Below are 23,960 nucleotides of genomic sequence, written 5' to 3'. Positions count from 1 at the left end.
ATTTTAATTTTAGATTCTTACAATTGTATCTGTTCTGCTTAAGTATTGAAATAAATATATATTTTAGTTCATTAGAGGAAAGAGGTTATTTCAGTCTAAAACAATTCTTTGTCTGGAAAAGATAAAAAAAACTAGGACTTTTTTCCTTCAAGTGATGGTGTTTTTTTCTGAATGTGAATTCAAAGTAGAAGGTATTGAACAGTGTAAAGGAACTTAACCAAAGTGAGGCTTTGCAATTATTTCATTATTATTTTAAGATTTTCTAATACAACATCATTTGAGTAGACTTTATTTTCTAAATGTATCAAAGAACATAATAGAAAGAATGTGGGAAAGGAGAAAAAGAATAAGCTTGATGATATCTGTGACGCATCCTGGAGGCCCATTGTAGAAATGTATACTGGAATAGTTCGGTTTTAGGAATTTGGGGCAAGAGAACGAAGAGAACGTGTATTTCACAATAGGGAGCAGTATTCCAGCTAGTAAGAGAAGACTAAGACATAGGAGTTGAGGCTTACTCTTTTAGTAATAAACAGACTTTGTTTTGTTGTTGAGTTGTACGTTGAGAGAATTAAACAAGGGGCAAGGATATCAATAAGTAGTTGGGGAGGCCAACTTGAAATAGAGTAGGTAACTACAGTTTTAAAACGTTTTTTCTATGATCAACAAATCCATTAGGATAGATAGGTAGTAAAGAACAAGCACTCTTTGCTGATGTTTTATGTCCAGAGCTTTTTCTGTATTATTGAGGACTAAGGCTTAGACGTGGAGTACAAAAAATTAGGTCAGGCGTGGTAAGCCTGTAATTCCAACATTTTGGGAGGCCGAGGTGGGAGGATTGCTTGAAGCCAGATCAAGACCAGCCAGCACAACAAAACGAGACCCTGTATCTACAAACAACAAAAAGCCAATATTCAAGTGTTGGTAGAGAAACACTTTAAAAGCTAAATAGTCTGGCTAAGGTGGAGTAAGGGGGACTGGATATGTACCCTCCCACCTGAAATGGTTTTTGAGAAACTATAGGCAAAGAAGGACAATAATCCCCAGAGATGGGGGCAAACAAGGTGCTGCCTTGAGAGAATTTCCACACTGCAGTACAGAGAGGGGGAACCCAGGTGGAGCTGAGCAGTTGAGAACCCAGGAGTTTTGAGAGACCAAGAAGGGGCTGGAGTGTACCAGGCAGAGTACTGGAAAGGAGATTGCTGCACAGAGAAGCATTTTGTTTTACACTGATGGGTAGAATTAATGGGATATCATTTTCTCGGTTCGAACGTTTCCCATAGTAAAACCTTGCTGAACTGGTGTTCTGTTTTTGGCAAATGAAGGCCCTCTGTGTAGAGTCTCACAGGCTGAAATCAAGATGTTCGCAGGGTTGCCTTCCTCATTGGAGGCCCTGGGGAAGAATTTGCTTTTAGACTGTTGGCTGAATTTGGTTCTTTGTAGTTTTAGGACTAAGGCCCTCATTTCCTTCCTCTCAGCCAGGTGCTAGCCTTTGTTTCTAGAGGCTGCTTGCCTCTTTTCTCTTCTCTTCTATGTGATACCCTGTAACAAAGGTGGGTCAGGTTTTTCTCTGACTTCCCTTCTGCTGCATCTCTCTGACTCCAGCTGGAGAAAGTTCTCTGCGCTCTTGTGTTTTCTCTCCCTCTCTCCCTCTCTCTCTCTCTCTCTCTCTGTGTGTGTGTTTAAAAATCACATGAAAGATTATGGCCACCTGGATAATCCAAAATGGTCTTGCTATCTTCCTATTTTAAGGTCCATAACCTTCATTACACCTGCCAAGTCCTTTTTGCCATATGTACTGAGGTGAGTGGTATCGTATTCCCCCAAAATTCAGTTTCACTCAGAACATCAGGATGTGAACTTATTTGGAAATAACAGTCTTTGTAGACATAATCAGTGAAGATGAAGTCATCTTAGATTAGCGAAGACCCAAATCCAAAGACTGGTATCCTCCTAAAAACATAAAGCAGAGACACAGACACAGAGGGAAGAAAGCCGTGTGAAGACAGAGGCCAAGAGTGGGATAAGGGCATCAGCAAGCCCAGGAATGCCAAAGATTGCAGGCAGCCACCCACAGACAGTAGGAAGGATTCTTCCCTGGAGCCTTCGGAAGGAGCGTGGTCCTGCTGACACCTTGATTTCAGACTTCTAGTCCCTGGAACTGTAAGAGAGTAGATTTCTGTTGCTTGAAGCCATTCGGTTTGTGGTGCTTTGTTTCCTCAGTTCCAGAAAACCAGTACACCATGCAACATACTCACAGAAGTCTGGGGATTCAGGCATGGGGACCTTGTCCACTATGCCTACCTTGAGTCTGCAACTGAGATGTCAGAATTAGTAGACAAATACCTGAAAACAATTCTTTTTTTTTTTTTTGAGACGGGGTCTGACTGTCGCCCAGGCTGGAGTGCAATTGTGCGATCTTGGCTCACTGCAACCTCCGCCTCCTGGGTTCAGGTGATTCTCCTGCCTCAGCCTCCTGAATAGCTGGGACTACAGGCGTGTGCCACCATGCCCAGCTAATTTTTGTATTTTTAGTAGAGACGGGGTTTCACCGTGTTGGCCAGGATCGTTTCGATCTCTTGACCTCGTGATCCCCCTGCCTCGGCCTCCCAAAGTGCTGGGATTACAGGCGTGAGCCACTGTGCCTGGCTGGGAAAACAATTCTTATAACTATTCCATATGTTCCAGAAACTTAGAGGAGATGTTGAGCATATTGAGATGTAAAAGATGCAAAAAACCGAACATCTAGAGATGAAAACTATAGCATGTGATGTGAAAGTATATAAAATAGTAGATTAATGGCAGATTAGACATTGCAGAAGAGAGATTAATGAATTTGAGGACATAGCAATAGAAAACTATTCAAAAGTGGGGCTGGGCGCGGTGGCTCACCCCTGTAATCCTGGCACTTTGGGAGGCTCAGGTGGGTGGATCACCTGAGGTCAGGAGTTCAAGACCAGCCTGGCCAACTTGGTGAAACCTCGTCTCTACTAAAAATACAAAAATTAGCCAGGCATGGTGGTGCATGCCTGTAGTCCCAGCTACTTGGGAGGCTGAGGGAGGAGAATCACTTGAACCCGGGAGAGGTGGAGGTTGTAGTGAGCCAAGATTGTGCCACTGTACTCCAGCCTGGGCAACAGAGCAACACTCCATGTAAAGAAACAAAAAATCAAAAAACTATGTGAAAGTGAAACACAGGGAGAAAAATGGCTGAAAAGTGACAATAGGGCTGTAGTTTGGATGTTTATTCCCCCATACCTCATGTTGAAATTTGACTCCCAGGGCCAGGCATGGTGGCTCACACCTGTAATCCCAGCACTTTGGGAAGCCTAGGTGGGTGGATCACTTCAGGTCAGGAGTTTGAGACCAGCTTGGCCAACATGGTGAAACACCGTTTCTACTAAAAATACAAAAATTAGCGAGGCGTGGTGGTGCATGCCTGTAATCCCAGCTACTCAGGAGGCTGAGGCAGGAGAATCACTTCAACCTGGGAGGTGGAGGCTGCAGTGAGCTGAAATTGTGCCACTGCACTCCAGCCTGGAGGAGAGAGCGCGACACTGTCTCAAAAAAAGAGAGAGAGATTTGATTCCCAGTGTTGGAGGTGGATCTAGTGGGAGGTGTTTGGGCCAGTGGGGCAGATCCCCCAAGAATAGATGAATTCCCTCCCGGGAGGTGGGTGAGTGAGTTCTTTATTCTCATAAGAGCTGGTTGTTAAAAAGAGCCTGGCACCACCCCCTCTCCATTGCTTCCTCTCTTGTCCTGTGATCTCTGCATATGCCAGCTCCCCTTCGCCTTTCGCCATGAATGGAAGCAGCTTGAGGCCCTCCTTAGAGCAGCTGTTGGCACCAAGCTTCTTGTACAGCCTGTAGAACTGTGAGCCAAATAAATCTCTCTCTCTCTTTTTTTTTTAAATAAATTACCCAGCCTCAGGTATTCCTTGATGGCAATGCAAAGTGGGCTAACACACAGGGTATCAGTGATGTAGTTGGTGTTTCTAAAGGAGGGAAGTTGAGAAAAAATATTTGAAAAGTTAATGGCAGAAAAATTTCAAAATTGATGAGAACTATAAACTCACTGATTTTAGAAGCTTAACCAGTTCTATGTACAAGAAACATGAAGAAAACTGTACCAACGCATGTAATCTGATTGCTCAAAATCTGATAAAGAGAAAATCTTAAATGCATCTACAAAAAGAGACACGTTAAGTTCAGAGGAGCAATAATAAGAATCACAGCATGTTTCTGGTGGGAAACAATGCAAGCCAGATGACGTTGTGACAGTGTAGCAACAGTGTAGTATGGTTAGCCCTCTGGATCCGTGGGTTCTAGATCTGTAGATTCAACCAACCATGGATCACAAATATTGGAAAAAAAGATGGTTGTGTTTATAGTGAGCATGTACAGAGTTGTTTCTTCTTATTCCCTAAACAATATAGTATAATAATTTATGTAGATTTACACTGTATTAGGTATTATAAGTAATCTATGGATGATTTAAAGTATATAGGAGGATATGCATAGGTTATATGCAAATACCATGCCATTTTACATAAGGGACTTCAGCATCTGTGGATTTTACTATCTATGGGAGGTCTTGGAACCGGTCCCCTACAGACACTGAGGGAGGATTGTACTAAAAGAAAAATCCCAGCCAGTCTAGTTCTATCCCCAGTGAAAATATTTTTCAGAACAAAGGCAAAATAGTGATAGTGTCAGATACACAAAAGATAAAAATTTATCATCAGCAGAGCTGTACACATTAAAAAATGTTACAGGTTGTCCTTCATGTGGTAGGAAGTGGGTGGGAGATAGATATCTAGGAACCGTGAGCTAAACAAACCCAAGGGAATATATCTTAACTCATTTCCTAACTCTACAAAATGAAATGAAGAGCACTAGAAGCAGCAGTTTATAGGTGGATAGAGAAGCTTTTTAAAAATCATGTGTTTAGAAAAGATAATTGGCTGTTTAAAAAATAGTAACAATGTATTATGAATTTTATTATATATGTACAAGTAAATTATGTGACAACAATAACACACAGGAGGAGAGCCATGGAAGTGCACTGTTGTGAAGTTCTCATGCTCTACATGAAGTGTTATCTTTTTTTTTCTAAGTGACAGCAAGTTTATTAAGAAAGTAAAGGAATAAAAGAATGGCTATTCCATTGGCAGAGCAGCCAATAAAATCATCTGAAGGCAGTTTGTGATGACTTAAAGGCATATATGATAAACCTGAAGACAAACCAGAAATAGCCCAACAGAGATACAGTGAATAAGTAAACAAAGAAAATAAACTAGAATCATAAAAATTACTTAATCTATGGGAACATAGAAGAAGGGAAGCTAACACATGGGGCAAATAGAAAACAAAAAGCAAGTTGATAGATTTAAACCTAACTATCAATAATCACTTTAAACGTAATGTTCTAAACACTACAACTAAAAGGCAGAGATAATCAAATTGAATATAAAAGCAAGACTGAAGTATATCTGCTTGCAAGATACCCACTGTAAAGACAAAGCTAGGTTAATGGCAGTAGGAGAAAAAAGATATACCATGCTAATTTTAATCAGAGCAAAGTTGGAGTGGCTATATGATTATCAGACAAGGGCAAAGAATATTACCAGTCATAAAGAAGATCATTTCATCGTGTTGAAGTGGTTTGTTCACCCAAAGAGCCTAATGATAGTTAGCATATATCTGCCTGATGACATAGCTATTAAGTACATGAAGCAAAAACGGAAAGTGTAGTCAGAATCACAATTACATTCAGATATTTCAACACCCCTCTTTCAATAATTGATAGAACATATAGAAGAAAAATCACGATATAGAAGATTTGAGTAATGCTATCAACTGACTTGACCTAATTAACATTTATAGAACACCCAAGAATAGAATATATGTTCTTTTCCAGTACAATGGGGGCATTTACCAAGAGAGATCACATTCTTTGCCGTAAAATAAGTCTCAATACATTTTAGGATTTTAAGTCATACAAGATACACTCTGTAAGGACAATGAAATTAAATAAGTGTCAGGAAACTTACCTAGAAACAATCTACAAAATCCCCGAGTATTTGGTAATTGATAACATACTTTACAATAACTCACTGGTCAAAGAATAATCAAAAGGGAAATTTGAAAGTGCTTTGAACTGAATGAAATGAAAACAAAACGTTTTAATATTTGTGTGATGTGTCTACAAAGTTTTTAAAGGTAAATTTATGGCACGAAATACCTGTATTACAATAGAAAAAAGGCCTCAAATCAGTTTCTGCAGATTCAACGAACAGATCCCAAAGAAGGGAAATCTTTTTTTAAAAATCATGAGAGAAGAAATCAATGAAATAGAAAACAGGAAATCACTGAGAAGAACCCTGAAATTGATAAACAATGCCAGACTGATCAGCAAAAAAGAAGAGACCAATTGCCAGTATTAGGAATGAGAGAGGCGACATCACTACATATTGAACAGTGATTAAAAGGATAATAATGGCATATTATGAACACCTTTATCCAACAAATTCAACAACTTAGAGAAATGGACAAATTTCCTTAACAGGCAAAACTATTAAAGCCATCTCAAATATTCTGGGAATGTTAGAAGCATTCTCACAAATAAAGCTTTAGGCCAGGAGGATTTACTGTCAGTTCTATCATATAGTTAAGGAAGAAATAATAGCAGTTCTGCACAGATTCTTCTAGAAAATTGAAGATATGGGAATATTTCCTAATTCACTGAGGTCAGCATTACCCTGATATCAAAACCAGGCAGACAATACATGAAAACTGAAAACTGCAGGCCAGTGTCATGAACATAAATGCTTAAGTTCTAAATAAAATTTTGGCAAATGAAATGTAACACTGTATAAAAATGATAATACATCATGACTTTTGCAAAGCCAATCCATGTGATTTTATTAACATGCTAGAAAAAAAAAGTCATATGGTCGTAACAATACATGCAGAAAAAGCATATGACAAAATTCAATATCCGTTTCTGGTAAAATCTCTCAGCAAAGTAGGCCTGAAATGGGATGTTATCATTCTAATAAAATGCATCAGGCCGGGCGTAGTGGCTCATGCCTGTAATCCCAGCACTTTGGGAGGCCGAGGCGGGTGGATTGCCTGAGGTCAGGAGTTCGAGACCAGTCTGACCAATATGGTGAAACCCTGTCCCTACTAAAAATATAAAACTTAACTGGGCGTGGGGGTGTGCGCCTGTAGTCCCAGCTATTCGGGAGGCTGAGACAGGAGAATCGCTTGAACCTGGGAGGTGGAGGTTGCAGTGAGCTGAGAAATCACACCACTGCACTTCAGCCTGGGCGACAGAGTGAGACCGTCTCAAAAAAAAAAAAAAAAAAAAAATCTACAAAAAACCTACTGGTAACATCATACTTAATGGTGAAAGACTGGATGCTTTCCCCCCTGAGATGAGATCAGGAACAAGGCAAGGACATCTGTTCTTACCACTTCTATGTAACATCATTCTGGAGGTTTTTTTAAAAAACAAGTCACTGAAGTTGGAAAGGAAAAAGTAAAACTGTATTTCACAGATGATATTTTCTATGCAGAAATTCTGATGGGATCTGTTATAAAAACGCTATTGGAACCAGTAAGTAAATTCCTCAAGGTTGCAGGATAGAAGATCAAGATACAACAATTGTATTTCTATATACTGGCAGTTAATAATTGGAAATTGAATTTACAACCCAATATCACTTATATGCGATAGCATCAAAAATATGAAATACTTAGGGATGCGTGAGACCTAAGTACTATAAACTATAAGACATTGTTGAGAGAAATTAAAGAGTACCACAATAAGTGGAGACAGATACTGTGTTCATGGATTAGAAGACACTTGTCTTCATCAGTTTGGGCTGCTATAACAATACCATAGACTAGGTGGCTTACAAAACAAATATTTTTTACAGTTCTGGAGGCTGAAAGTCCTATATCAGGATGCCACCATGGTTAGGTTCTTGATGAGGACCCTATTCCTGGTTCACGGATGTTTGTCTCCTCGCATCCTTCCATGGCTGAGAGCAGAGACAGAGAAAGCAAACTCTCTTCTGTCTCCTCCTGTAGGGGCACCATCCCATCATGAGGATTGCCCTCTTGTGACCTAACTACCCCCCATGGGCTCCCATCTCTAACGGCCATCACACTGAGGATTAGGGTTTCAATTATGAGTTTGGGGGTGGGGACAGAAGCATTCAGTCTGTAACAGCAATATTAAGAGGTCAGCTCTCCTCAAATTGATACAGATCCAACACCATGCCTGTCAAGATTCCAGCATACTTTGTAGAAATTGACAAGCTGATCTAAAATTCAGATGCAAATTCTATGGACTTAGAATAGCCTAAACAACTTTGAAAGATAACAAAATTAGAGGATTGACCATCTGACCTAAAGACTCTTTTAAAGCTGCAGTAATCAAGACTGTGTAGTGTGGCTGGGCATGGTGGCTTCTGCCTGTAATCCCAGCGCTTTGGGAGGCCGAGGCAGGCAGATCACTTGAGGTCAGGGGTTCGAGACCAGCCTGTCCAACATGGTGAAACCCCGTGTCTACTAAAAATACAAAAATTAGCCTGGTGTGGTGCATGCGCCTGTAATCCTAGCTACTTGGGAGGCTGAGGCAGGAGAATCGCTTGAACCTGGGAGGCGGAGGTTGCAGTGAGCTGAGACGTGCCACTGCACTCCAGCCTGGATGACAGATCAAGACTGTCTCAAAAAAAAAAAAAAAAAGTGTGTGATGTTAGCATAAAGATAAACAGATCAAATCAGCAGAATAGACTGTCCAGGAATAGATACATACATATATTATCAATTGATTTTTGACAAAGGTGCCAAGGGAATTTAGTGGGAAGATGATTTTTTTTTTTTAAACAAATGGTGCTAGAACAATTGTTTAATTATAGGCAAAAAATGAACTTCAGTCCATACCTGGCACCATTTGCAAATTGTAACTCAGGGGATCATCGGCTTAAATATAAATCCTAAAACTATAAAACTTGTAGAAGAAAATATAGGAGAAAGTCTTTGTAACATTGAACTAGGCCATAATTTTTTAGGTAGGATAGCAAAAGCACAATCCATAAAAGAAAAAAATTGATAAATTGGACTTCTAATAAATTTTGTTCTTTTAAAGATACTGTTAAGAGAATAAAGAGAGTCTACAGACTGGGAGAAAATATTGACAAATCACATACCTGATAAAGGAGTTGTATTCAGAGCATACAAAGAACTTGCCAAACTCAGTAATTAAAAAAAAAAAAATGAAAAAACAGGCAACAGATTTGAAGAGACACTTAGCTAAAAAAGACATAAATGGATGGCAGATAAGCTCATGAACAGATGTTCACATCATTATTAGATAAATGCAAATTAAAACAGCAATAAGATATTACTGTGCACCTGCCAGAATGGTTAAAATATTATTTTTAGTGAAAATGTGGATGAACTTGATCTCTGCTGGTGAGAGACTGTAAAATACAACCACTATGGAAAACATTTTGGCAGTTTCTTAAAATGTTAAACATGTATCTACCATATGACCTATGTATTTCCCAAAAGAAATGATCGCATAGGTCCACACAGACTTGTACATGAGCATTTATGACTATTTTATTTTTAATAGCCACAAATTGGGAACAACATAGATTGTTTGCAGGTGAATGGATGCAGTCCAATAGCAATTCAATCTAATCTCAAAATAGTTGTGCTAGATAACAGAAGCCAGACAAAAGCAAGAGTATATATCACACAATCCATTTGTATAATGTTCTAGAAAATGCATCTTTTCTAAAGCGCAGAGTCAGTGGCTGACTGGGAATCGGAGGGAGGTGGGGAGTGGCAGGAGGCAGGGATTATAAAAGGATATGAGAAAATTTGGGGGTGATGGATGTGTTTATGTTCATTAGCTTAATTATGGTGATGGTGTCATTGGTGCATTCTCATGACAAAACTTATCAAATGATATACCCCATGTGTAGGTTATTTTATGTAGCTCAATAAAGCTGCTAAAAATTAATATTTCTTATTTTTTGTATATGTTATAATTTTGTTCATTTTGTAGTGACAATTGAGAATTAATTCTGAGACTACTTCTTTAGTTCAGCCTGTGATCTTTTTCCTGAGAGGGTCTTTTCCTGTTAACATTTAGCTATATGGATTGTAATATGGTTTGTTTATGGAACTCATTTTTATTGATTACTCAGCACTATAGCAGGCATTGGGAAATAAAAAATGAGGAGGAGAAATATATTCATGCCTCATGGACCTTTAATCTAGAGATTTGTAATGATACCTTTGCAAGCATCTCTAAAGAATATAAGAAGTTTAGGGGCCAGGCGCGGTGGCCCATGCCTGTAATCCCAGCACTTTGGAAGACTGAGGTGAGTGGATCACCTGAGGTCAGGGGTTCAAGACCAGCCCAGCCAACATGGTGAAAACCCGTCTCCACTGAAAATACAAAAATTAGTCTGGCGCAGTGGCGCATGCCTGTTATCCCAGCTACTCAGGAGACTGAGGCAGGAGAATCGCTTGAACCCGGGAGGCGGAGATTGCGGTGAGCCGAGATGGCGCCATTGCACTCCAGCCTGGGCAACGGAGTGAGACTCTGTCTAAAAAAAAAAAAAAGTTTAGGAAATGGTGGAATTTATGTTGCCTAAAAACATTACAGCATATTAGAAGGAATAGCTTAATTTTTTCTTGCTCTGGGACAAGGGCACGTTTCTGAACCTGAAGTCCGTCTGTAAAATGAGGGACCTTCCCTCTCAGAAAATATTAATGTAGCACCTGGCTGAGTGCAGTGGCTCACATCTGTAATCCCAGCACTTCGGGAGGCCGAAGTGAGTGGATTGCTTGAGCCCAGGAGTTTGAGACCAGACTGGACAACATGGTGAAACCTCACCTCTACAAGAAATACAAAAATCAGCCTGGCATGGTGGCATGCGCCTATAGTCTCAGCTACTTGGTAGGCTGAGGCGGGAGGATCACCTGAGTCTGGGAAATCAAGGCTGCAGTGAGCCATGATCACACCACTGTCTCAGAAAAAAAGATAGCACCTTAACGTATCCAGAACAATGCCTGCTATGTTACATACCTAAGAATGACAGGCATACCTTGGAGATACTGCAGGTTTGGTTCCAGTGTACTGTGATGAAGCAAATGTGGCAATAAAGTGAATCACACAATTTTTTTGATTTCTCAGAGCATATAAAAATTATACTTACAGTATAATGTCATTTATCAAGTGTGCAATAGCAATATATGTACATGCCTTTGTTGCTAAAAAATGGTAACAATCATCTGAGCCTTCAGTGAGTTGTAATCTTTTCGCTGTTGGAGGTCTTGCCTTGATTTTGCTAAAGGTTGCGTGACTGGCAATTTCTTAAATTAAGACAACAGTGTAGTTTGCCATATTGATTGACTCTTCCTTTCACAAAAGATTTCTTTGTAGCATGTGATGCTGTTTGACAGCATTTTACTCACAGTAGAAGTTCTTTCAAAATTGAAGTCAATCCTCTCAAACCCTGCCCTTGTTTTATCAACTAAGTTTGTGATATTCTAAGTCCTTTACTGTCATTTCCACAATGTTCACAGCATCTTCACCAGGGTAGATTCCATCTCAAGAAACCACTTTCCTTGTTCATCCCTAAGAAGCAGCTCCTCATTCATTCAAGTTTTATCATGAGATTGCAGCAGTTCAGTCACATCTTCAGGATCCACCTCTAATTCCAGTCGTCTTGCCATTTCTACCACATCTGCAGAGACTTTCTCCACTGACATCTCAAAGTTATCACTTCCTCCAAACTCCAGGTGAGGTTGATATTTTGACCTCCCATGAATCGCAGATATTCTTAACGGCATCTAAAATGGTGCATCCTTTCCAGAAGGTTTTCGGTTTATCTTGCACAGTCCATCAGAGGAATCTGTAGCAGGTATAGCCTTACAGAATGTATCTTTTTTTTTTTTTTTTTTTTTGAGACGGAGTCTCGCTCTGTCGCCCAGGCTGGAGTGCAGTGGCGCAATCTCGGCTCACTACAAGTTCCGCCTCCCGGGTTCACGCCATTCTCCTGCCTCAGCCTCTCCGAGTAGCTGGGACTACAGGCGCCCGCCACCACGCCCGGCTAATTTTTTGTATTTTTTAGTAGAGACGGGGTTTCACCGTGGTCTCGATCTCCTGACCTCGTGATCCGCCCGCCTCAGCCTCCCAAAGTGCTGGGATTACAAGCGTGAGCCACCGCGCCCAGCTCAGAATGTATCTTAAATAATATGACTTGAAAGTCAGAATTACTCCTTGATCCATGGGCTACAGAATGGATGTTGCGTTAAGGCATGAAAATATTGATCTTCTTAAACATCTCCACCAGGGCTCTTTCATCTCCATCAGCAGGTGCATTGTCAATGAGCAGTAGTATTTTGAAAATCTTTTTTTTTTTTGAGTAGCAAGTCTTAATAGTAGGCTTAAACTATTTAGTAAACCGTGCTGTAAATAGTTGTGCTGCCATCTGGGCAGGTTTGTTGTTCTTGTTTGTAGAGCACAGGTAGAATGGGCTTAGGGTAATTCTTAAGGGTTTTAGGATTTCTGGAATGAGCACAGGCTTGAACTTAGAGTCCCCTTCTGCATTTGCCTGTAACCAGTGAGTCAGCCTGTTGATTGAAGCTTTGAAGCCAGACATTGAACTTCTCTCTGGCTATGCAAGTCCTAGATGGCATCTTCTAGTGTAAGGCTGTTTTTGTGTACCTTGAAAATCTGTTGTTTCGTGCAGCCACTTTCATTGATGGTCTTAGCCAGATCTTCTGGATAACTTGCTACAGCTTCTCCATCAGCACTTGCTGCTTCAACTTGCACTTTTATGTTATGGAGATGGCTTCTTTCCTTAAACCTCATGAACCAACCTCCGGTAGCTTCAAACTTTTCTTTTGGAGCTTCCTCACCTCCCTCAGCCTTCATAGATGTGAAGAGTTACAGCCTTGCTCAGGCTGTGACTTTAGGGAATGTTGTGGCTGGTGTGATCTATCCAGAACACAAAACCTTTCTCCGTGTCAGCAGTAAGGCTGTTTTGCTTTCTTGTCATTTGTATGTTCACTGGAGTCGCACTTTAACTTCCTTTAAGAGCTTTTCCTTTGCATTCACAACTTGGCTAACTGGCATAAGAGGCCCAGCTTTCAGCCTGTCTCGTTTTTTGACATGCCTTTCTCACTAAGCTTCTAGCTTTTGATTGAAAATGAGAGATGTGCGACTCTTCCTTTCATTTGAACACTTAGAGGACATTGTAGGGTTATTACATGGCCTACTTTCAATATCGTTGTGTCTCAGGGAATGGGGAGGCCCTAGGAGAAGGAGAGAGATGAGGGAACGGCCAATCAGAGGAGCAGTCAGCACACACAACATTTATTGATTAAGTTTGGCATCTTTTATGGGCACAATTTGCAGCGCCCCCAAACAATTAACATAGTAACATCAAAGATCACTGGTCACAGATCATAACAGATGTAATAATAATGAAAATGTTTCAAGTATTGCAAAAATTACCAAAATAAGACATGGAGAAATGAAGTGAGCATGTGGTATTGGGAAAATGGCACAGATAGACTTGTTCAATACAGAGTTGCCACAAACCTTCACGTGGTATCTGCAAACCATATTAAAGCAACATGCAATCAGCTTTAGGTATACCTGTAGTAGATAACTTTTTTTTTTTTTTTTTTTTTGAGACGGAGTCTCACTCTGTTGCCCAGGCTGGAGTGCAGTGGCACAATCTCTGCTCACTGCAACCTCTGCCTACTGGGTTCAAGCAATTCTCCTGCCTCAGCCTCCTGAGTAGCTGGGACTACAGGCACGCACCACCATGTCCAGCTAATTTTTTTTTTTTTGTATTTTTAGTAGAGACAGGGTTTCACCATGCTGGCCAGGCTGGTCTCGAACTCCTGACTTCGTAATCTGCCTGCCTCGGCCTCCCAAAGTGCTGGGATTACAGGTGTGAGCCACCATGCCCGGCCAGTAGATAACTTTTAAAAATGTTTTTTTAAAAAGACTGTGAGATATTTAATTGGAATAAAACTATCTTGTGTAAAATGAGTATAATTCTTGACACACCTTTATCTTTTATAACACAAATGATTTGAAACGGTCATGTCTTTCTTTCACCACGCCTACCTAAAGCAATAGATTAACAACCATGGTTCTCTAGCCTACTAAAGAATAATAATTATGTAATTTACATAATACTAATTATTGTCGTACCTCACATATCTGAAAGTAACTTACTTGGAAACCATAAAGAAGAGAAAATGCTGTTAAGCAGGCAAAAGAGAGGCCAAAGACCATGCACTTTAGGTTATGAATTGGACCTGGAAGGTACAGCTTTGATCCAGGTCAGTTTATTCTTTAGATACAACTTTTAGAAGTTGCGTATATGATACCTTTACCCATAGGCTGTTGGGGGAGGGAAGAGATTGTTCCTGGACACATGCTCATTTCTAGTAACGAAAACCAGGAGCCAATATACCTGGTAGAAAGAAGATGAAAGGGAAAACTAGCAAGTGAGCCTGGAGTCTCAGGAAGGATGGTAGTTTGGTGTGGGAGCTGATAGCACTGTTGCTAGTAGCCTCTCGTGCCGTAACTTAATAAAAGCAAAAATTCATTAAATGCTTATTTTATGACAGGCATTGTGTCAGTTGTATGTGCATTATTTAATACTTACCAATGTGTACAGACCCGTCATTAGCCATATTTTATAGATGAAGAACCTGTGATTCAGCAATGTTGTCACATAGAAGTGCAGCAGGACGTGAACCCAGGTCTGCCTAGAACTCAGATGTGTGCATGCAGCCATCGTTTTATATGCCCTTCCAGTAATTAGCACAATAAAACAATTGACTCTAATTATACTCTTTTTGAATAAAGAAAACAGAATGTTTGGCTTTTTTTTTAAAGGCTGGAAAATATAAAATTATTTACATTTTTAAAAATTTTAAATTTTTAAAAATTTTAAATAGTTCAAATTGCAGTTTTTCCACTAAAAGATGTTATGATATTGTTTTATAAAAAATTTTACTTTCTACAAAGATAAATGTACATTGTAAATTTGTTAAATCTATGTAATTTTTGAATAAGAAACTGTGAGTTGATTTTATTATATTACCTTTTCTACTAAAGGAAGTGAATCTCCCCAGCTGACCCGTATTAATTGCTAAATTAATTGTGTTTGTTTATACTCCATGCTATTCCAAAGGGCATTAGGACAGTTGCAAACCTTTATGTTTATTCATAACTGCAGTAGTTAGGGACAGCTCTGCTCCCTTGCTCACTGCCAGCTCAGAGGTGGTCTCTGCATGCAGATCTGCAGCATGAACAGCTCTGAGAGCAGAGGTTTGTGTTCGTTCATCACCGCATCTCCACTGCTTGGAAATAAAGGTGTTGAAAAAGCATTAGTTGCCTAGTTTCAAAAACATTGAATTATAATTGTAAACAGTTCATTGAATTTATCCTTGACATAAATTTTATCTTGACTCTTGATTTTATAAACTTCTGTAATGATTATCACCATCATTTTGAAACTCAGTTTTAAATTTTATTTTTTTACCTGTAGAAAATATGATCTGACATGTTGGGCCAAATACCCTCCCAATGACATACCTAACAGGGCTCTGTCTTTTACTAAGTCTGTTCTTATTATCGTACTTACCATTTTGTGCCAAGGAGGAAAAGGTCACTTGAGATTGCCAGTCTCTGTGACTTTTTCTTTCCCACTTGGAATTGTTTACCAAAATTTCTGTGATACAGTGAGTTTTTAAAAATCTCAGGAATTAAGAGTCAGCTCTGCCACTTGCATGCTCTACAGCTGTGGCAAGTTGCATGGTCTGCTCCCCTTCTGTCATATTGGGGCAGTAACGCTACCTGCCTCGTGGGATTGCTGTGGCAAGTAAATGAGTTCGGATAATGTCTGTAAATCACTTAGAATAGTGCTTGGCACATAAGGGCTCAATAAATGCTAATTATTATTTTTAGGGCTTTTATGAGGCTTAAATTAAATGGGATTATGCATGTAAAATGTTCAGTAGAGTATCTGGCATTTATTAAGGGCTCAATAAATGCTAGTGGCTCTAATTTAAATATTCCGGTGCCTATATGTCTAAAGAGGCTGTGCCTTTGGATCTCTGCACACGTCATATTTTTAGTGAATTTACTTTAGGGCATGGAAAAAAACATTAGTTTGTATACTGACTTTTCCCAATAGGTACAAGTTACAATGTTAAAAAAATTTAAATAAATACATACTATAATTATTTTATGATTTCTAAGTTTAGATCATTTGTTACTTTTTGTTTATTTTTACTATTTAAAAGTATAGATCTTGATTAATATCAATTTCAATATCTAACCTGTTTTTCTTCTTTTCTTGTTACCCTTTTTATAGGTTTGTGGAATCTTGCTTCCCTTTTTTCCAACCTCTGTTTATTTGTATTGATGCCCTTTGCCTTTTTCTTTCTGGAATCAGAAGGCTTTGCTGGCCTGAAAAAGGTAAGTGAATCTAGTATTGGAATTAAATTGGTTAAGTGAGGAATTAAATATCATTCACATTGAACTAGAAAAAGCAGACTTAAATTATTGATATGGAATATAAAAATTTAAATGAGTAATACATAATATTAACAACACATTGTTAACAATAACAGTAATTCTGCATATGGAATTATTTTGCATGTCCATGAGAGAGACATCTTTTAGACCTGTGAGCACTTTTACAGCATGCGTACATTTAGTGTAACGGATAAACCTGATATAATAGCTTCTATTCTTTTCTTAGAGTATCTTATTTAGTTTAAGGTGACAGTAAAGTGTTATTTCCATGGGCTCCCCTTTCTGTTGTCTAGCTGTTATTCCATACGTTAACAGTCTGCAGCTGAAAACCGACAGCTGATTTCACATTTAGTAAATATACCAGGATCAGAATGAATGACTCTGGCAGTCAAACCTGACATTAGAAAACTGGCTTTTATGCATTGTAATTTAAAAAATCATGATGTATTCTTAAGACAGGCAATTAAAATTTAGTCAATGGCCGGGTGCAGCGGCTCACACCTGTAATCCCACCACTTTGGGTGGCTGCAGCAGGAGGGTCGCTTGAGGCCAGTACTTCGAGACCAGTTTGGGCAACACAGTGAGACCCTGTCTGTACTAAAAATAAAAAAAAAATTAACTGGGTGTGGCGATGGGTACCTGTGGTCCCAGCTCCTCGGGAGACTTAAGGTGGGAGGATTGCTTGAGCCTGCAGGTTGAAGCCACGGTGTGAACTGTGATCGCGTCACTGCACTCCAGCCTTTCTCAGAAACAAACAAAAACCAAGAATGAACAAGAAGAAGAAAGGAGGTCATTGTAGACTCTTGAGAAGGCAATTTCTGTAGAATTTTGGAACCATAACTTTTGGTGGATATTCATTCATTCAACAGAGAATGAATTTTATTGAGAATTCAGAGTTTTATTAACCAGTTCCTTAAGTAGCAGTTATTTTGCTATTTATAGGAGCTTGCTGGGGACACAGATGAAAAGATGGGGCTCCAGCCTTCAAGGGTCGGACAGTGGGAGAAATGACAGATGTAAACAAATAAGATGCAGTTTGAAGCCCTTTTATATAATGAAGTCTTATGGGAAACCCTGAAAGGAATGGATATCTTGATTTTCCTGGGGAATCTGAGCAGGCTTCACAGGGGAAGTCAACCTAGACTTGGGCTGGGACTTGAAGGATGAGCAGGGCTTTGCTAGAGTGTGGCATTCCAGGCTTGAGCAAAGGCCCAGAGCTCTGACAGAATTGAGGGAATGGCCGGTACTTAGATACTGGAGAATGGTGAGAGATGAGGGTGCACAAGCTGCTTGCCAGGGTTGAATTCTGGAGGTCTGGAGTCCTCCGTCTGGTCATTTGAGTTTTATGTTGTAGGCAACAGAGAAGCCAGAATAGGATTTTTGAAAATAATTGTCCTCATCTACCATTTGAGTATATTTAGAGATAAATATGCATTTTAGACTTTGTGCAGGTCACAAAGGAAAGGAGTACAAAGGAATACATGCCCCACACAGTGCAGAACACTGTTCTGTAGATCATGGTGCCGAATCAGTCCTGCACCTGACTCTGTGACATTGCCTGCCGACGTTTGCTTAAAATAAGCAAAGTTCTTCCCTCTTCCTGACACTTCCTCTTGTGTAATAGTACCACATACAAAAAACAAATGATAAAGCTTGGTGTGAACTATATTTTCATATTTGACATTATAGGCAGTATTTACCTAATTTATACTTTTTATAAAAATCTAGTTGAATAGATTGTTATTTACAGTAACAGGGTGTAATATGGACAAACTCTTTGCCTCCAAGTTATTTTCTTCCCTTCTTGTGAATTAACCAACTAGGAAAGGGACTTGGCTAAATCTGTTTGAAGAATTAGCAACAATCTCCAGAATTAAAAAAGAAAAAATGACAAAAAATCCCAATGACATGTCATTTTTCTCCTCTTCCCCCTTAATAGACTTAAAGTCAAAGGGAGAATCAGCTGAGGAGGGATCCTAGAAGGTAATTAGAGATATTTCACACATACGATTGTACAGCACTTATTTCCTCTTTTAAAAAAAATTTTTAGTCTTTTTATACACGATTAATATTCTTTTCTTAGCACATCTTTGACCATGTTAGTTGCCTAAACATCACTTGAGGGTCACCAGCTGTGTTTCCTGACCTCAAATGGGACTGAAATATTGAATGACTGTAGGATATAGGCAACTACGAATCCAATTAATTCCCAAACACAGCAGAAGACTTAAAAAGAGAGCAGTGAGGTGTAGCCCCGGATGACTGCCATTTGTCTGACTTGGGAAGTTGTAATAGGTGCTGCAGAAAACCAAATTAAAGAATTTGGTTGTTAATGCCATTAAAGGAAGGAGGGAGATGGGATTCCTACCTTCCGCCCCAGCTTGAAGGTAGGGGCGGAAGAATCATTTTAAAGTTGGAGAGTCTGACTATACCGATATGCTGAGGAAAAGAGGCCAGCAGAAGATGGTGAAGCTGCAACCGTCAGAAAATTTGGCATCAGTCAGACTGCCTGGGCAGGTGATTTCATTTAAACCGCGGGGTTGCTTTCTATAAAACGAGTGTAATAATGATGTTTACTTTATTGTATCATTTTGGTGATTAAATAAGATGCGATTATTCATGTAATGCACATAGCCCAGGACTTCACTTAGTAAATGTTAGCTATTATTAAATTACCTTTATCTTCGAGGTAGTCTTTAAATGCATTTGACTAATAAGTATTCTATAAAATATCACTAATCACTAATAAGTATTCTAGAATACTTATTATCACTAAATATTCTATAAAATATGGGCCTCAGAAAGCAAGCAACTGAATACAATACAGTCATCTTTTAATTCCTCACAGATTATTATCTCAGGCAGTTTTTTTTTTTTTTTTTTTTTTTTTTTGAGACGGAGTCTCGCTCTGTCGCCCAGGCTGGAGTGCAGTGGCTCAATCTCGGCTCACTGCAAGCTCCGCCTCCCGGGTTCACGCCATTCTCCTGCCTCAGTCAGGCAGTTTTAAAATATGTTTCCCATTTTGAAATGGCATGTACTGAAGTAGAATAACTCAGCTTGAGCATTACAGCTAGCATACTTTGAAACAAACTTGTTTGAAGATAAGGTGTGTCCTAGATCCTAGTAGAAATGTGTAGAAAGTTTTAAAATTAAGCTAATCAAGGCATGTTATTTAAAAATATTCGTATTTTTCAGTTTTAAAATCAGTCACATGAAAGTTGGAAAGGTTATTAATATTGTGTCGTTAAGTCTAAATGTGTTAAGCATACCTTTGAGCCCTTTCATGTTGTATATTTCCGTAGTCTAGAATCATTTGTTAATTACCTGTGTAAGTTCTAAATAACATTTTTAAAGATACATGGTTCTTTACACAGTACTTATTAGAATTAACTTTGCTGCTTTATTGAAATTAATGTTGATTGATCACAGTCATTAAAATGTTTAACATATTTGGCTAATAAGTACATATATTTATGTATATTCCTTTAAAGCTGCTTGCTCATCGATTACATTTGACACATATAGTTTCTGAAGTGATATTGAAGAGAGGCTAGAAACATTTCTAATTGGTAGATTCAGCACACTAATTTGAGCAATGACAAACTTGTAATATGGTTAAGTAAAATTTCCTTTTTTTTTTTTTTTTTCCTGTGGCCACCCTCCTGGTGCTGTTTTACTGTGTCTAAGTCTGGTGTATCCCTAAATGGCATATGGCCCCACTCTACTCCCATGGATTCCCCTGGGCAATCGATGTTCAAACAGCTTCTTGCATATTGTGCCGAGATGCGGAAATTGGCCACTGGCCATGGGCGGATGCAGAGCTTGAATTGAAAATCAAATTAAGCAGAATTCTCTACTTAGTTTTTAATTAAACCACTATGTTAATTCAAACAGGACATATTAGGCCTGGGGGGTTGACTATGTCCTTTTAAGGGCCTTCAATAGCTTTGCTTCTCTCTTCTTATGGTGGCGGTGGTGTGTGTTTCTGTTTTACTAGGACCATCTCCTTGCTATTCCCTTACTTTATAATTCTCCAGTGTAAGAGGATAGAAACGGTTTTGATAAAGTAAAACTTTTTTAGTAAGCAGCTAACTTTTATCTTGGAATTTAGACTTATTGTTAGCAGTTAAATATTTACCAAATTTATTTGCTGTCACCTACGTGTATTGTATTGAGCTTTAGGTATGTTCATAGGTATTTGAAAGTGACTGTGTTTACATCTTAATTTTTCAACTCTGATAAAAAGGTTCCATTTGGTGATTTTTGTTTTGTTTGGCAGTAAGCCTGCTTTTTCTGCAGTATGTGGCTCTTAGGGCTCAGGGAACATCTTAAGGCAGACATCACTGCTGTACTTATACCTCAGATTGGCTGTGTGATATATCTCCCTCCTCCACTCCAGAAAAGACCTCCAGGTTATCTGGATTAACATCAGAGATCTTTTCTGATTTTGTAAGGAACTCTGGAGGTATAACCTCTGGCCAGTGTTTAAGTGGTAGTTAGGAATATATTTGTTTTATATTATATCTTAACATCTTATTTTGAATTAAAATGTTAAGAGGAAAAAAAATTCAACAACTTAATGAAAGTGGGAGAAAATATCTCCATATGATTGTTATGTAAATTTTATGACAGATTAATTCATAAACCCAAGATTTTTCTGGGAGTAAATTTCTCTTGTACTTCACTTTAATGCCTATCTTTGATTTGAAGTCATAGCATAAAAGGTAACATAAGCAACATCCTGACCAATTATCCAAACCATCCAGACATCCCCGAATGGCCAGAGCATGGCACACGGTCTGTAGGATTAAGAGGTTAACTCCTATAACTTCAAACAAAGTGCTTGATAATAAAAGCAAAATGTACAAAATTTTAGGTAACTTCCTTTCTTAATTAATTGGACTGACCAGGTGGAAGCGAAGAGTTCTGTGCTGGTGCTTGGAATGTCTATAAAGCTGAGCAACATGACAGCACAATAGAGGAGGAACAAAGATTTTTTTAATATGTTTCTATCCTGTGTCACAGTTTGAAATTGTCCTGGTTTATGTCCCTTTTGGCAAACTTACATAAAAGTGACCTTGTACTGTATTTTATGACCAGATGACTTTTTCCCCCCAGTGGCTAATTTGTATCAGGCCTCCATCTTAAAGAGACACAGAGTGAGTAGGAAGTCCAGCCTCTGTCTCCACGAGCTTTCATTGCATTCTTTCATTATTTTTGCTCGTTTTTTGCCACTGATGATCCATAAATTGTTGGAAATGAGTGATTAAGGAAGTGCTGCTTAGTGTTAGTGGCACATGCGCATATTTGGCCTGGTTCTGGTGGGTGAGAGGAAATCACAGACAAAAGGGAAGCCCCTGCTGGGAACCCTGCAAGGAAATTTAACTTGGGTCATGTTTTGATCTTAGTGTTTATTACAGAAAATGAAGCCATATCTCACTAACTATTGTTATGTGTTAATTTGATTTTCCCAACACCTTCAAGAAAAAAAATCATAGAGCAATTTATTAATAGAAATCCTCTACCATCCCCCAATTGAGAGCACTAGTTTTTACCTTAGAAGTGGTTATGGATCAGAATGATTATTTTGAAAATACTCTATTCTGATAATGCCGTGATACTTCAGCTTCCTTTTGGAATTGTTTTACTGTAAAGGTGTGGTTATAACCATGTAAAGTGAGCATTTGAAACATCAAATCTGGGCATATGGGAACTCAGAAAGAAATAGGAAAGTATTATTTTGAGGAAAAGAGTAAATACATTTATTTCATTTAAAAATCATTTGAGTTTATAAAAATTTTGAATTGAAAATTATTTAGTTCAGGAAATGACATTAATTTTGTCACTGTTCTTAATACAATTGGATCTAGGAGGGCACTAAATTATGGCTTTATAGTATCTGTTATTGTTAAGTAATAGCTTTTTTTTAAAACGTCACTCAGTTTCCATATACATTGTAATGGTATACTTTGAATTGAACACTGTATAGTATGTTCATCTTTGCCTCTCACTATCGAAAAATGATAAATTTCTATATTTAAAGGCTAGATTGTCTCTTTATTTGCATAACAGTGGCAAAAAATAGGAACTTTGGAATTCAGAATACCTGGACTTCAATCTTCACTCTTCTTACTGACTGTGACTTAGGGCGTATTTCATTGTGTCCACATTTATAAAATGAGTCTAACTGTACCTGTTTACCAGGGTTGCTGAGGGATTTAGTAGCCTCACCTAAAAGGTTGGTAAAGTACCCAAGACACATTTTAAGTAGCAGTTATTATTAGGTGCTTAAATGTACCAACTATGTTAAAGCTGATGATGAAACATCAGGAGAACTTGTGTAGGATTATTTTTTATATCTAAGAGCAGTGACATGAGAAATTACATTGGTATTGACATATTCAGCTTTTATTTTATTTTTTGAAATAGGATCTGTTTTAGAACAGTATAGGTTGTAAAAAATAGGTATTATGTTTAATAGATAACTAAACTTCAAACCCTTTTATATTATGATTAAATTACTAACTAATGTCTCATAATGTTTGATAGTTCAGGCCTCTGTTAAATGAAGAAAAGCTTTGGCAGAGAGGAAACAGAAAGTTACCAAGTACAGATTTTAAAGTAATTATACTTTAAACTGGCCGTAATACTTCCAATACTCATGAAACAGTTTTATAGAAATAGTCATTGTTAGAGTATCTTTTCTAAAAGTTTTTGGGGGGAATAGAAAACTACTCACCCTTGGTTGGAATAAACTTTATTTGAAAGTAAAATTAAATATCAGATTTAGTGCTACTGGAGAGCTTCTTAAGTCATTAGGGTACCACAGGCCTGCAGGACAAGAGCTTACCAGAGAGGCTAGGGCTTGAATTGTTACAATCTTAGATTTATTTGGCACTTAAGCTCATATTTATTCATGTATAAAATAATTTATTCAGTGGGTCACAGTGTTAATCTTTGATCTATGAAATGTTTGTCAATATATAGCTGAACCTTGGTACATTAATTTACAGTCCATTTATTTGTCATTTAGTATACCAGAAATAGAAGTTGTGTATTTATACACATCAAAGGCAGTAAGATTGTTTGATAGTTTGATGTTAGGTAATATTTTAGCCTGTGATAAATCTACTTTTCTTTAAAACTTAAGTCACTAACATGATACGACTTAAATATTTATTGGTTTGCATATTTTCTGTTAAAGAAAGGAAATTCTCATCTAGAAAGACAAGGTTGTATTGTTCTGAAGTGACTGAATTCTAAAGCAACTGAAACATTAAAAAATATGTATGTGAATGTGTCTTCTTTTAGGGATTAAAAATAAGATCAGCAGGCAAAAACTGAAAAAATAAGGACAC

At 38.3% G+C, this 23,960-nt stretch overlaps 1 protein-coding gene across 9 annotated transcripts in view; it reads left to right on the top strand.

Moving 5' to 3' along the window:
* Nucleotides 1-23,960, top strand: part of LMBR1 (limb development membrane protein 1) — a 210,272-nt gene that overhangs the window by 80,769 nt on the left and 105,543 nt on the right. For 8 of the 9 annotated variants that reach the window (XM_055269781.2, XM_055269778.2, XM_055269782.2 and 5 more), the window contains one exon: nt 16,439-16,542. In XM_055269781.2, the coding sequence (XP_055125756.1) occupies nt 16,439-16,542 (104 nt within the window). Of the gene's footprint in view, nt 1-11,615; nt 11,832-16,438; nt 16,543-23,960 lie in introns of those variants that run through there. The other variant, XM_063641764.1, reaches the window with a different exon arrangement.

This window comes from Symphalangus syndactylus, chromosome 6, assembly GCF_028878055.3.
Source record: "Symphalangus syndactylus isolate Jambi chromosome 6, NHGRI_mSymSyn1-v2.1_pri, whole genome shotgun sequence".
NCBI lineage: Eukaryota > Metazoa > Chordata > Mammalia > Primates > Hylobatidae > Symphalangus > Symphalangus syndactylus.
The sequence above is the reverse complement of the archived record's forward strand: the minus strand, read 5'-3'. Positions and strand labels throughout refer to the sequence as shown.